This window comes from Trichechus manatus, unplaced genomic scaffold (assembly GCF_000243295.1).
Source record: "Trichechus manatus latirostris isolate Lorelei unplaced genomic scaffold, TriManLat1.0 scaffold00039, whole genome shotgun sequence".
Taxonomy (NCBI): domain Eukaryota; kingdom Metazoa; phylum Chordata; class Mammalia; order Sirenia; family Trichechidae; genus Trichechus; species Trichechus manatus.
The window spans coordinates 1469418-1483507 of NW_004443975.1; the positions used below are offsets into that span (position 1 = coordinate 1469418).

General features: G+C 42.4%; 1 protein-coding gene across 1 annotated transcript in view; it reads left to right on the plus strand.

Moving 5' to 3' along the window:
* Nucleotides 1-1815: 1815 nt before the first annotated feature.
* Nucleotides 1816-14090, plus strand: part of FMN2 (formin 2) — a 437381-nt gene continuing 425106 nt past the window's right edge. The window contains exon 1 of the mRNA XM_023730863.1: nucleotides 1816-3379. Coding sequence (XP_023586631.1) covers nucleotides 1816-3379 — 1564 coding nt within the window. The remainder of the gene's footprint in view (nucleotides 3380-14090) is intronic.

The following is a 14090-nucleotide window of genomic DNA, read 5'->3' on the forward strand; positions in this document are numbered from 1 at the left end:
ATTCTAATAGCTGCAGGCAAATTATGCCCTCTGAGGAGCTTAGATTCTAGAATAAAGAAGACAGCAGTCTGTGAAAGAGGTGAAACAAAGGCTTTTCAAGTACTCGGGATTGCTCAGAGCCTGGGATATTATTCTGGCAAAGTTATTAAAGCTGATTTCTCCAAACAATTTACTCAAAAGGGTCACCTAAGGACAAGTGGCCACCTGCCCTTAAGTTATCATCTATTTTTAAGAACATAGTTTGAAAAAGGCTAGTAAAGTATGGCTACATAATGCTTTTACATCAAAGATTTCTAGGAACAAATTTTTTCCTCTTTTAAACAAAGATGGTTAAGGAGGGAGATTTAAAATGTAGGTTCACAACATGCAAAGGAACATCAAACATTTGCTTTCTGTAATTATATTGCATCATATAATATGTAGTAGTTTTTTCTCTTGAGTTTAAAATATTAAACTATTAATATGTTGGATAGCTATTACATACTATCAAAGTGGTTGACAATGAACTTCTAATTTAAATACTTCTAAGGCTTATTGATTGATGCCACTATACCAATGATGTGTGAAAAATACTTTTTAAATGTAAGTAACAACATTTTACTAGTAATTAATGACAAAATTTACAATGAAGAAAAGTGTTTATGGTTATATTGAAGCCAGAATGTTAAGGAAACTCCAGTATAGGAAACTATTGCAAACTGTTATAATGAAGGCAAGGATAAAGGTTACCTTGAAGGGTTTTCTTGGGAAGGTGGTAGTTTATAATTTAACATCTGATTTCTTGTGTTTGTGCCAAGGGTGTTTCCTTTTTGTCTCTTTTCTTTATAAGCAGCAACAATAGTGACATGTTTAATATTGATGAGTTTGACCTCCTGGGAGTTATAGTGTATGCATCCTTTTTGAATACAAATGCTGTTTGATTTATAGGGTAAACACACAGAATTTTGAAGATTAGCATTTTAATCCAGTCTAATCTAGTATTTTCTACTTCCTTCATCCTTTTTCTGTTAAAAAAGTTTGAAAAACGAACTTTTTGAAAACGCAAGGCATAAAAACAGCACTAGTGTAGTAACCTCTCCTAAACCACATTCTCGAGCACATTAATAGTGTTCAAGGAGACGATCAATTATTAAAGAAACAGAACAATCCATTCATCCAACAAATGTTTGCTGAAGAACCATGCTTCTGCAGGCAGATTCATGTCTGTGTTGTGTCCGTGATATAATGGCACCTATAAACTGCAATTTGGCTTCAGTTTATCCTCCTTTAAAATTTTCTTCTTTTTTAACTTTTCTCGTGGCAGGTCCAGGAGCTTTGAAGTTGTGTGCATCTTCCAGCTGATGAGGCCTTCGGGCGGGGACAATGCATTCGATTCACACGGTGGAGATTAATGTCCCCAAGATAGAGGAAACGTTTTTCTCGCCCGCGTTTCCCGAGGAGCCGCGCGGAGACGGAGGGGGCGGCGGCACCCCGCGGGGAGCGAGGCCGGGGCCGCCTCTGCGTCTGGCGCAGCCATTGGCGGGAGCGGTCCGCGGCGCCGCGCGCTGCACTGAGCATGTTCGCGCCACACCGGCCCCGGGCGGCAGCCGCAGCCGCAGCAGCACCAGCAGCCGCGAGAGCCGCCGCGCATTATGCGAAGCGGCGGCCGCGGCAGATGCGAACTGGGCCAGCCGGGCGCGCATCGGCCTCCCCTCAGGAAGGCTCGCACCTCGTCCTGACCTGCTCGGGAGCCTCCCCCAGCCCGGGCCGGGGGCTGAGAAGGGCCAGCATGGCCTGACTGCCAGAGGCGCGGCGCAGCAGCTGCGGGTTTGCAACATGGGGAACCAGGATGGCAAGCTAAAGAGGAGCGCAGGTGATGGCTCGCACGAAGGCGGCGGCGGCGCCGAGGATGCTGTTGGGCCCAGGGATGTGGAAGCCACAAAGAAGGGAAGCGGGGGCAAGAAGGCGCTGGGCAAACATGGCAAGGGGGGAGGGGGCGGCGGCGGGGAGCTGGGCAAGAAGAAGAACAAGTCCGACTCCAGAGCTTCGGTGTTTTCCAACCTGCGGATTAGGAAGAACCTATCCAAGGGGAAGGGCACTGGCGGCTCCCGCGAGGATGTGCTGGACTCCCAGGCCTCGCAGACCGGGGAGCTGGACAGCGCTCACTCCCTGGTCACCAAGACCCCCGACCTCAGCCTCTCGGCTGACGAAACGGGCCTGTCGGATACCGAGTGCGCAGATCCTTTTGAGGTGACCGGTCCAGGTGGTCGTGGCCCGGCCGAGGCTGGAGTCGGGGTCCGGGCGGTCGCTGAGGATTTGGAAACTGCGGCAGGGGCGCAGGATGGACAAAGGACCAGTTCAGGCTCGGACACGGACATCTATAGCTTTCACTCGGCTACGGAGCAAGAGGATTTGCTCTCAGACATCCAGCAGGCGATCCGCCTGCAGCAGCAGCAGCAGCTCCTCCGAGGCTCGGAGGAGCCTTTAGCACCCCCCACCGCCGCCCCCCTTCAGCCCGGGGCCTTCCTGGGCCTGGACCGATTCCTGCTGGGGCCGAGCGGCGGGGCTGGGGAGGCCCCGGGCAGTCCGGATACAGAGCTGGCTCTGTCCGCGCTTTCCGACCTGCCCGAGAGCCTGGCCGCGGAGCCCCGGGTGGCCGAGCGTCCGCCGTCCCCCAGCGGCTGCCTCGACTCGGAGACCCCTTCCCTTCCGGCGGCCCAGCCCGCGACCGCAGACTCGCCCTCGTCCACGGCTTTCCCATTTCCCGAGCCCAGGCCGGGGAAAGGCGCGGCCGAAGCCCCCGTGCTAGGGGCTGGGGACACGGATGAGGAAGGGGAGGAGGATGCCTTTGAGGATGCCCCCCGAGGCTCTCCAGGGGATGACTGGGGCCAGGGGCGCAGGGAGGCTCCGCAGAGGCTGGGAGGAGAGCCCGAGGAGGGGGCCACAGGGCCCGGTGTGCCCTCGGCTGCCTCCCTCCCGGGCAGCCCCGCGCCAAGCCCGCGCTGCTTCAAGCCCTATCCACTCATCACCCCCTGCTACATCAAGACCACTACCCGACAGCTCAGCTCGCCCAATCACTCCCCGTCGCAGTCCCCCAGCCAGAGCCCCAGGATCAAGAGGCGGCTCGAGTCCTCCCTGAGCCGAGGGCAGAGATCCTCTCTCGCCTCCGCGGCCGCCCCGGCCAAGAAGCACCGGGCCGACGGCGGCCTCGGGGGCGGCCTTAGCCGCTCGGCCGACTGGACGGAGGAGCTGGGCGCCCCAGAGCCCAGGGTGGGAGGCTCTGCGGACGTGCTGGAGCGCGGGGCAGCCGCTGACGACGTCAGCCGTGTGCCCCCTGCCCTGGCCGGCAAGTCGTCTGGGGCGCAGGCGGCTGCAGATGGCTTCCAGAACGTGTTCACAGGTGAGTGCACCCTGCCGCCTCGGCCTCTAGGTACCGGATCGCCTGCCAATCAGCGACCTTCCCCTGCTGCCCGCCCTCCCCGGGCTCTGAAAGGCTTGTAGCATGTCATTTCTTCTTAGGGACTCGTCACCTGCTCAGTGAAATGCCTTGGGCATACTTGCTAGTTTTGTATATTACAAGGTCTTAAAGGGAACACATTAGATGTGTCTGTCCAAAGCCATCACTAGGAAGGGATGCTGTCTGCTCATTTCCCCAAATGCTCTGTCCATTTCTCCAGAGTATCTGCTGTTCATTATGTCCAGGGCCGCCCCAAGCAGATAAACCCCTTTTTTCCTTGTTACCTAAGCCATCATTCTCTTTCCTCCCTTTATCCCTACAGATTTAAAAAACAAAATTGTTCATAGTCCTTTCACAAGGGTCAGTGTTGGAGAAACAATTTATTCTGGTACTATCCAAAGGCGGTCACTGACCACTCTAATAGATAGATGTATGTGTGTATGTATATTAGGTAGTTTCTATCTCGCTGCAGTCTGGATATGACTGCTTAGTTAGATGGTCATTCCTATTTGGTCATGTAAGCAGATTTGATTCATGCTGCTAGAAAATAAATAGTGAATTGGAATATTAGGGAGACTTTCATTTGGTTTCATGGCCCTCTTAGGGTGTAGCTTGGAGGTGGTGAAGGTGAGGCCAAAAGCTCACGTGATCCAACTGGTCCTTCTCCTTAGCATTTGTTATGGACTTTCCCACAGGTCACCACAAAGCACAACTAAAGGGTCAGTTTATTGTCTGAATGTCAAGTTTATCCTTTATAGGTTTTTGGGGCCCAAGGCCTTAAGAGCCCACTGGTAAAGTGGCAGTTTGTTTCTTATTTGCTTAAAAGTTCTAACCTTAATTATTGAAAGAGATAGAGCGTAAGAATGTAATGAGTAGGGAAAAAATGGAAATTTATTTAAGTACTGTGTCTGGCTCGTAGGTTTGTGATAAATATTTGAAAGATTAAAAATTTAAAATGCAGTTTGAAGGTCGTATGTTCTATTTGATAATTTCATATATAAAACTACTTAGATGGAAGTTTTTCAATGAATACTACTTATTAGGTAAATATTATTAATGTTGGAGTAGCTACTTTTATTGACTGCATTTTTATTTTCATCTATGGGCTATCTTATTTTGTATTTATAGAATCTTATATTAAAGAGTGTTGTTGTTGCTGTTGAGTTGGTCCCACTGCACAGCGGAAATAAATTCTGTATTGTTCTGCGCCATCCCCATGATTGCTGCTGCTTGGACCGTTGCGATCCAGAGCTTTTCATGGGGTGGTTTTCAGAAAGCCTTTCTGCCCTGGTGGTATAGTGGTTAAGGGCTCAGCTGCTAACCAAAAAGTCAGCAGTTTGAATCCACCAGCCTCTCCTGGGAAACTGTCTGGGGCAGTTTTACGCTATCCTATAGGATCACTATGCGTTGCCGTCGACTCGATGGCAGTGGGTTTGGTTTTTGTTTTTCTTCCTATTCTGTCTTAATGTGGAAGCTCCACTGAAACCTGTTCAGCATCACAGCAGCATGCATGCCTCCACTAATGGATGGACCGTGGCCGTGCATGAGGTGCATTGGCCAGGAATCAAACCCGGGTCCCCTTCATGGAAGGTCAGAATTCTACCACTGAACCACTACTGCCCCATAGTTAAGAGTAGCCTCTTCTTTTCATGTTACATGCTCTTTTTTTCCCACTCCTTTTCTACCTTTCTTTATTGCGTAGGTTAGGTTAGAAAGAACATTAGATACATTGCAAAAAAAATGAAAGACTGTTTTTGATGGAAGAAGATTGCAAAGTTCTTGAGGTAATTTTTGTGAATTTAATGTTGGTGAGAAATCATGTATTTTCTCTTTAGGTAAACAATTATTTACATATTTTTTTCTTAAAAAATGGAAAAAACTTACCATAATTAAGACTATCCTTCATTTATATTAATGATTGCTTTTCCTAGTAGCATAAGACATTGGAAATTTATTCATTTCATTTATTTAAAAAATATTTATATCTGTATACGTCTTTATTTCTGTCTGTGTATATAAGGAGCCCTTGTGGTACAGTGGTTAAGCACTCGGCTGCTAACTGAAAGTTTGGTGGTTTGAACCCACCAGCCGCTCCACAGAAGAAAGATGCGGCAGTCTGCTTCCATAAAGAATACAGCTTTGTATGGGGCAGTTCTACTCTGTCCTACAGGGTTGCTGAGTCGGAATTGACTCTGCAGCAATGGGTTTTACTTATACACATATGTATACGTGGTAGCCATGTTGTGCTACCTAATATGCTGGATAAAGAGATCATTAAATCGTGGTTCTGTCTTTCCAAGCTCACTGACTAACAGGGAGACATGAGATAATTACAGTGCACCAGAATACATATAGATCTACAGGAGAGTGCGGTGGGAGCATCAGGGATCCAGTGACCTATCTCCCTGGCAGGGGTGGAGAGAAGAGTACTTGTTATAGGGGGATGGAATAGAGTCCTGAAAGAATGTAGGACCCTTAATAGGTTGAACGCTTTTTTTTTTTTAAGTGTATTTTTGGGACTTGCATTTTATTTTAATCTGCCAAGTGTTTCCAAATTTGAAATTTGGGGCTCTTAAAGAAGTCTTGTTCAGGAAGCACCTGAATTTTGTTGACTTCTTCAGGCAGAAATTTTTACTGTGCGGAATCAAGTGCAGAGTTAGCTGTTTTAATATGGACACTACTTACTTTGTGTTTGACGTTAGATGTGGCTGTAGAGGCTTCCATATGTTTATCTCGGCTGCGCAGCATTGCTTTCTAGAAAAAAAAAAAAAAGTGGTAGGTTTAACCTAACCTTGTAACTAGCGGGGACGTGGAGGTAGAGAAAGAGGCGAAGTAACTTTCTCAAGGTCACGCTGATTCATTCAGAGGCAGAGCTAGAAATAGAAGCTGAGTGTACTGATTCAAGTCTGAATGTCCTTGCTTATTACTCATGTCTGGTGTTCAACATTGTAAGACAATATGTTGACTAAAGAAAACAACAGTTAAAAAAAATGTTGTCAGATTCAAGGCCTTCACTTACGAAACTTTCCAGTTCTGTTTTTAATAAGGTAGCACTACTTTAATTGTTTCACATGTGGCCTTCCTTGGGCTGGATTAACGGTGATTGTTGACCAAAGTGAACTAGATTTCCCCTAGGAGCTCTCATGGAAAACTGTTCTTATGGCCGTAGAGTGATTCCAGATTGACACAGAAGACCCTGCTTCTCAGCTGTTGACTGTTTGCTTGTCATCTGGCATCCCACGGGGTTCTTTTATCGCGCTCTACTATTTTATGGGAGTCTCTGAAATTACTAGAGGCTTGGGGAACACGAGCATTATCCTTAGGGACATTTTTTTTTTTTTGCCTTAATTTTGCATGTATTTGAATTAATTAAATGCCAGCTGCCTTTGAAAGCAGGTGATCATTATATTTATAAACTTCCATAAACATCTTTTATTTTTAAACCATAGAATGAGGGTTGTCGGCTCTGTAGGAAGGAACAGATGTTTTTCGCTTTTTACTGCTTTCAGAGTGTAGGGAGAAAATTAAAGTGAATAGGGATCTGGATGGCATGTGACTGTGTCTCTTTGGTAGATATAAAAACATGTAACAGTGGTAGAGACCAAGACTTGGTCTTATTTTGGCTGTTAAGAAGCTGGGGATGTCTTAGGCCCTTACACTGAAATATTTTATGGTTAATTTGTTTGAAATAAATCTTTTTCAGTGTTTAGTAGAAAAATTGCTTTTGAAATTTGAGCAGTTCCTTTACATAGTAAGTATAGCTGAAGCTTGTTAATAGAATATTGCAGTTAATTAGAGCTTAGACATCTAACATGTTAAAACCGTGATGCTAAATCACCTTTGATCAGAATCTTTCCAAAGTCAATTATGTGCTTATCTGTCTTTTTAAACACATGAAATAAAAGTTTAATCTGTTTTAAATCGCTTTGTATCATCTTCAGGCACATCACTGTTACATCCTGTGAAAGAACCGATGATGTCCTCAAAGGCTATTGAAGTGTATGTGCTGGTGGCTCCTGTCTCCTGTTTCCCTGTCTGTGTAGTTTTCTTACTTGACCCTTTCCTTGCTGTCAGCTAGTTAAGTCTTAGTGGTCTCTTTAGTCCCCTTCCCCCAATTCTTTCTAATTTGATTTTTCTAATCAACTTATTATTGGCTTGTGAATCCGGTAATTAAGATGTTAACTGTATTTATTGCACATCTACTAAATGCCAGGCTCTCTGTTGGTACATTACATAATTTTCTCTAAAATTCTTACAACAGTTTTGAAGTATAGCTGTTTATCCTCATTTTCCCAATGAGCAAAACAAGGCTTAGACAAGTTAAGTAACTTGCCAAAGGGAATTCAGTTACAAAGGGGCCCATCCAGGATATGTACTTAGAAAACTAAATCTGTTGTTAATGTGTAAAATAAAACCAAGTGGATGGATCCACAGTGAGCTTCTGGAGAACTAGCTAATTAATAAAGTGCTCGGGCTTTAGTGCTTGGAATGTGTGACCCTCATTTTGACTTTTCGGAAGGCATCTTGATTTTTACAACAATAGAGAGAAGGCCCCACCTTAGGGAGTACACATTTTCTCACATAACTTGTTAAATTGTTAGCTGAATTTTGTAAGAATAGGAGCAGTCTTATTTGTAGCAGTAGTACCTGACAGAATTTCAATGTCCAGTTAATACTCTGTGAATGAATGAAGGTTAGAACTCATCATATATATATATATATATATATATATACACACACACACACATACATGTACACACACGTATATGTATGTATATATTTATGTAATATCCAATGCCATATATGTGTGTATATATATAATATTCAATGCCATATATGTGTGTATATATATATAATATCCAATGCCATATATAGATATCTATATATGGCATTGGATATTGTACACACGTGCACGCGCGCGCGCACACACACACACACAGACTTACTATAACATGAAAGGGGGTAATAGGGATGCTATCCTTTTCTCCAAACACTGCCTTGCTATTGTTGTTGTTAGGTGCCCTCTAGTCGGTTCTGACTCACAGCAACCCTCTGTACAACAGAACGAAGCACTGTCCGGTCCTGCACCATCCTCACACTCGTTGTTATGCTCGAGCCCATTGTTGCAGCCACTGTGTCAGTCCATCTCGTTGAGGATCTTCCTCTTTTTTGCTAGCCCTCTACTTTACCAAGCATGTTGTCCTTCTCCAGGGACTGAACCCTCCTGATAACATGTCCAAAGTATTTGAGACTTGGTCTCACCATGCTTGCTTCTAAGGAGCATTCTGGCTGTACTCCTTCCAGGATGGATTTGTTTGTTCTTTTGGCAGTCTGTGGTATATTCAGTATTCTTTGTTAACACCATAATTCAGAGGTGTCAGTTCTTCTTGGGTCTTCCTTATTCATTGTCCAGCTTTTGTATGCATGTGAGGTGATTGAAAACACCATGGCTTGGGTCAGGAGCACCTCAGTCTTCAAGGTGACATCTTTGCTTTTTAACACTTTAAAGAGGTCTTTTGCAGCAGATTTGCACAATGCAATGACTTGGTGGGTTCCATATTTACCCACTGACCTTGAGTCAAATCTGACCCTATAAACCAAAAAAACCAAGCTTGTTGTCGTGGAGTCAATTCAGACTCATAACGACCCTATGGTACAGAGTAGAACTGCCCCATAGAGTTTCCAAGGTCGTAAATGTTTATGGAAGCAGACTGCTACATCTTTTTCTTGCTGAGCAGCTGATGGATTTGAACTGCCAATCTTTCGGTTAGCAGCCAAGTGCTTAACCCCTTCACCACCAGAACTCTTGAGTTCCATATATCAGGATAGAATTTGACGACATAACCTAGGACTGGGAACACTGTTCATATATCATTTTAGTTTGGTCTGAAACATGCTTTTCATGGTTTCTTTTGGTCTGTGGTATTCAATCTGTTGGTCTGGATTGAACTCAATTACCCCAGTAGCTTCAGTGATGGGTTTTAATGACTGCTTTATAAGCTGAGGACTGGCCTAGTTTTAAGTGCATTTAGGGGTTTGGATATAAGCCATGTGCATTTGAAATGGAACAGGTGCTGTTAGAGCTGTTTCCATCTGAGGCTATTAAAAAGGTGCTGAAAATATACAGGTGGATAATGGTTGTAGTTGTTTTAACTTTTGGATTTAAGTAAATGGGTAATCGTAGCTTCCTAAGAGTCCGTTTGATATATCGAGTAGGTTAAGAAGGCTTTATCCCCCTCCCCCTCTTTTTTTAAAAAAAAAAATAAAAAATAAAGATTCTTTGAGTAGTGTCCTGAGTGAAAAGAGCATGGTTTTGAACTTAGATATAGATAAGTTTATATCCTAGCTTTGCTATTTAGCTAAATGCCCCTCCACAAGTAATTTTTTCTTATTTGTGCAAAGATGGAGGTGTCATTTCAAATTAACAGTGTTTAGGTTAAATGAAATAATGCGTATAAGTCTCCTTTAATTCTGTCTAGTATGTAGGAGGCATTCAGTAAGTGCTGTTTGCTTGCTTGCTCTGGTTTGATATCTTAATAAACTTCATTGTTCAAAATGGTCAGAATGAAATTTTTCAAAACAAAACAACCGTCTAAAATTTTAAGCGAACACTTGGCATGATATTAACTGATCAACTGCTGGTTGTCATTAGTTGCCATCGAGTTAATTCCAACTCATGGCGACCCCATGTGCTAGTTGAAAATCAATATTTCTAGTCACTAGTTTTTAACAAGTGGTTTCCTAACATGTCATTTTAAAAAATGTATCTTTTAAAAAATTTCTATATTTTAAGCATTTTTGTCACCTTATCAGATGTTGGTTTTCTTGGAACTTTGGATAAGATAATTGTATGGCAGAGTGTGTCTGCGTGATTGGGGGTGGGTGCTGATTTTTGAAGGAGGGATATGAAAGAGGAGGCAGCAGGCTAACACCTCCAGTGTGTTACATTCCGCACACATCTGGCTACAACTACATGACTTTGCAGCCTTACCTCCCACGATTTCCTTCATAACCTCCACTGATCTGTTTACTGTTCTCTGAACATGCATTTCATTTTTATGACTTTGTGCCTTTGTCTTGCAGTTCTACCCGCTTGGAACACAGTTTGTCACTTGATTTAGTATCTAAAAAAGGCTGATTTCATTTCCGTTTTCTCTTTGTGTCTTTTCCAGTTTAACTCTCGGTCATCTCCCTGTCTTCTATACTGTTTGTATCATATTCTGTATATATGTTGGATTCAGGAATTCTTTTGGTCTTCTTGCCCATTCACAAATGTTTATTCCATGCCTGCTCTGTGCCGGGCAAGGTAATAGGTACTAAACATATTGAGCACTTAATGAATACTTGTTAGCCCCTTTCTTTCTTTTTTTCCTTCTTTCCTCTCTCCGCCCCTCTTTCTTTTGTGCAGTACTGGGAAGTTGAGTATTCAGGCTTCCTACTGGCAACTAAAAGTAGTTAAACTTAAGCTGGAAAATTGCTAATATGTTTGCACAGTTGAAATTAATTATTTTCATTGGGGTGTGACTGAATCAGTAGTTAAGGTAGAATGATACTTTGATAGCACTTGTGTTGAAAGAACAATATTCTATTTTTGGTTCTTTTGGTTAATTTTTTAAAATAGTGCTATTAGTACAGTAACTGTAAACTTCCAAATATAAATCTTATTGGTAATGAAAGAAGAGGTAAAAGAAGTAGAGAAAATCTTATTTCTCTGTACACTTTTGTGTTTGCGTTACAAGTGGCAACCTAATGTTAATGAAATTTGGCTTTAAGGGATGATAAGGAAGAAACAAGTAAGTACTGCCTGGTGGCTTGACAGTTATTGGGCATATAGTTTTAGTGACTGTGAAAACCTTCTAAGGCTTTTCTTAATATTATAAATACAAATATATGGAAATATGAGTTCCAAATAATTTGAAATAATAGTAAAGCAAGGTGTTATAACATCAACATTATAAGAACAAATAATAACAATTATTGGATGTTGAAAGAGGATGTTAGCCATGGTAGAGAATTATTACTCTTTTAACACCTGCTAGATCCCTGGTGGCACAGTGGTTAAGTGCTTGCCTGCTCCTGAAAGATGTGACAGTCTGCTTCTGTAAAGATTACAGCTTTAGAAACTCTATGGGGCAGTTCTGCTCTGTCCTGTAGGGTTGCTGTGAGTTGAGATAGACTTGATGGCAATTGTTTCATTTTCTTTGGGGTGGGGGCTTGATCCCTGATGGTGCAGTGGTTAAGCACTCAGCTGCTAACTGTAAGGTCAGCAGTTTGAACTCACCAGTTGCTCAGCAGGAGAAAAATGTGGCCGTCTGCATCCATGAAGATTGCAGCCTAGGAAACCCTATGGGGGCAGTGCTACTCTGTCCTATAGGGCCACTATGATCAGAATTGACTCGATGACAACAGGTTTGGTTTTGGTTTGGAACACCTAGTTCACTGTGGGCGAGAAAGAGGGAAACATTTATGTCTTCTTCCTTTCCAGGGATGTACTTTCAGGTGCTGACTGAATAGGAAAGTTATTGCCAGTCTCCTGTGATCATACCTGGACTCTCTGGGAGCTTCATTATCTGTTATGCCAGAGCAGCAATAGGCTGAAATTACTTCTTATTTTCAGGAGAAATGGAATCCCACTAATTTCCTATAAGATATGGGGCAGTAATTTCTTATCTCTTCTCTTCTTTTTAATATGCCAATATGTTCATTTATTTATTCTTTTAACAGCCAGAAGGTTTTTTTTAAATTGGATTTTTTTTATTGGGATAAGAAAGTATATAACAAAACATTTGCCAATTGAACAATTTTTATGCGTACAGTTCAGTGACATTGATTATGCTGTTCATGTTGTGCACACTATCCTTTTTCATGTTATTCTACCACCATTAACAGAAACTCCGTACTCCCTAAGCAATGACTCCCCGTCTCCCACTCCTGGTAACCACTAATAAACTTTGAACTCTATATATTTGCCTGTTTCATATAAGTGGGATCATATAATATTTGCCCTTTTGTGTCTGACATAGTTCACTCAGCATAATGTTTTCAAGGGTCATCCATGTTATGGCATGTATCAGTTTATGGCTGAATAATGTTCCATTGTATGTTGATGCCACGTTTTGTTTATCCATTTCTTACCACTTAACTTGTTGTAATCTAGTTGATTCTGACTCATAGTGACCCTATAGGACAGAGTAGAATTGCTCCATAGGGTTTCCAAGGCTGTAATCTTTATGGAAGTAGACTGCCACATCTTTCTCCCATGGAGCGGCTGTTGGTTTTGAACCACTGACCCTTCAGTTAGAAGCCGAGCTAACTGCAATTAAGCACTATGCCACAAGGACTCCTTAGTACCCTGTTTTCCCAGGTGGCAAAAGTGAATGCAGTCTTTCTGGGAAGATGCCTCCTCCAAGTCCCTTTCAACTCTGTATGAGTGTTGTGATCACAACAATGTGAACTGATGGTTCTGGAAATTACCTTTTACTGCCTACTAGTGATACTCTGTATATTTAGGGCTTTTCTTTATTGTTAGAGGGAGCCCTGGTGGTGCAGTAGTTAAGTACTCAGCTGCTAACCAAAAGGTTGGCAGTTCGAACCCGCCAGCTGCTCCACGGGAGAAAGGTGGTAGTCTGCTTCCATAAAGATTACAGCCTTGGAAAACCTATTGGGCAGTTCTACCCTGTCCTATAGGTTCTCTGTGAGTTGGAATTAACTCGATGACAATGGGTTTATTGTCAGAGTTGAAGAAAATCCCTACGCTAAAGTGCTGAGTTGGTGATGAGAACAATGATGTTTTGATCTTTAGGGTTATGATTAATTTTTGATTGGTGCTAAAGGAGATTTGGATTGGTTAGACTGCCATTATATGATGTAAGCGTAGGATCTGGTGTTTTTGAACACTAATGATTGTGTGTGGTTGCTGATCCTGTTTTATGGAAATATACAAAAGAGAAAACTGCATTGTACAAAGTACAATTTAGAGTATATTTCTAATATTGGAAGCAAACATACTGAGCAAATGCTTTTAGATTACTTACCTGCAACATAAGTCATCTCCTATTGGATACATTCTAGGCCTTGCATTTTGCATTTTCTTCTTTTCTTTAATAATATTTTATTGTGTTTAAGGTGAAAGTTTACACAGCCAATTAGGTTCCCATTTAACAATTTTTACACAGATTATTCAGTGATATTGGTTACATTTTTCACAATGTGTCATTACTGTTATTCATTCTGTTCTGCTTGTACCATTTCCAGTACTCTAGTTTCCCTGCCCCTTTACCTGCTCATCTTGCTTTAGAGTTCTTTTTGACCATTTGATCTCACATAGATGATTTTTTAAATGATGTTTAAAGAGTATTTCACGGTGATAGTCTCAGGGAGACCTCTAGTCTCAACCGGTTCAGAAGGTCTGGGCATTATTTCTTTATAGTTTAAATTGATGACCATGAATTGATCAATAAAGGTAGCATTATTAATGATCTTATTTCAATATGTTTTAATATATTGGTTTTTGGTATATTTTCAGTTTTCCCTACTTTTTTTTTTTCTTTTTCTTTTTATATTTTATTGTACTTCAGGTGAAGGCTTACAGAACAAATAGTTTCTCTTGAAACAGTAGTACACATGTTGTTTTATGACATTGGTTAACAACCCC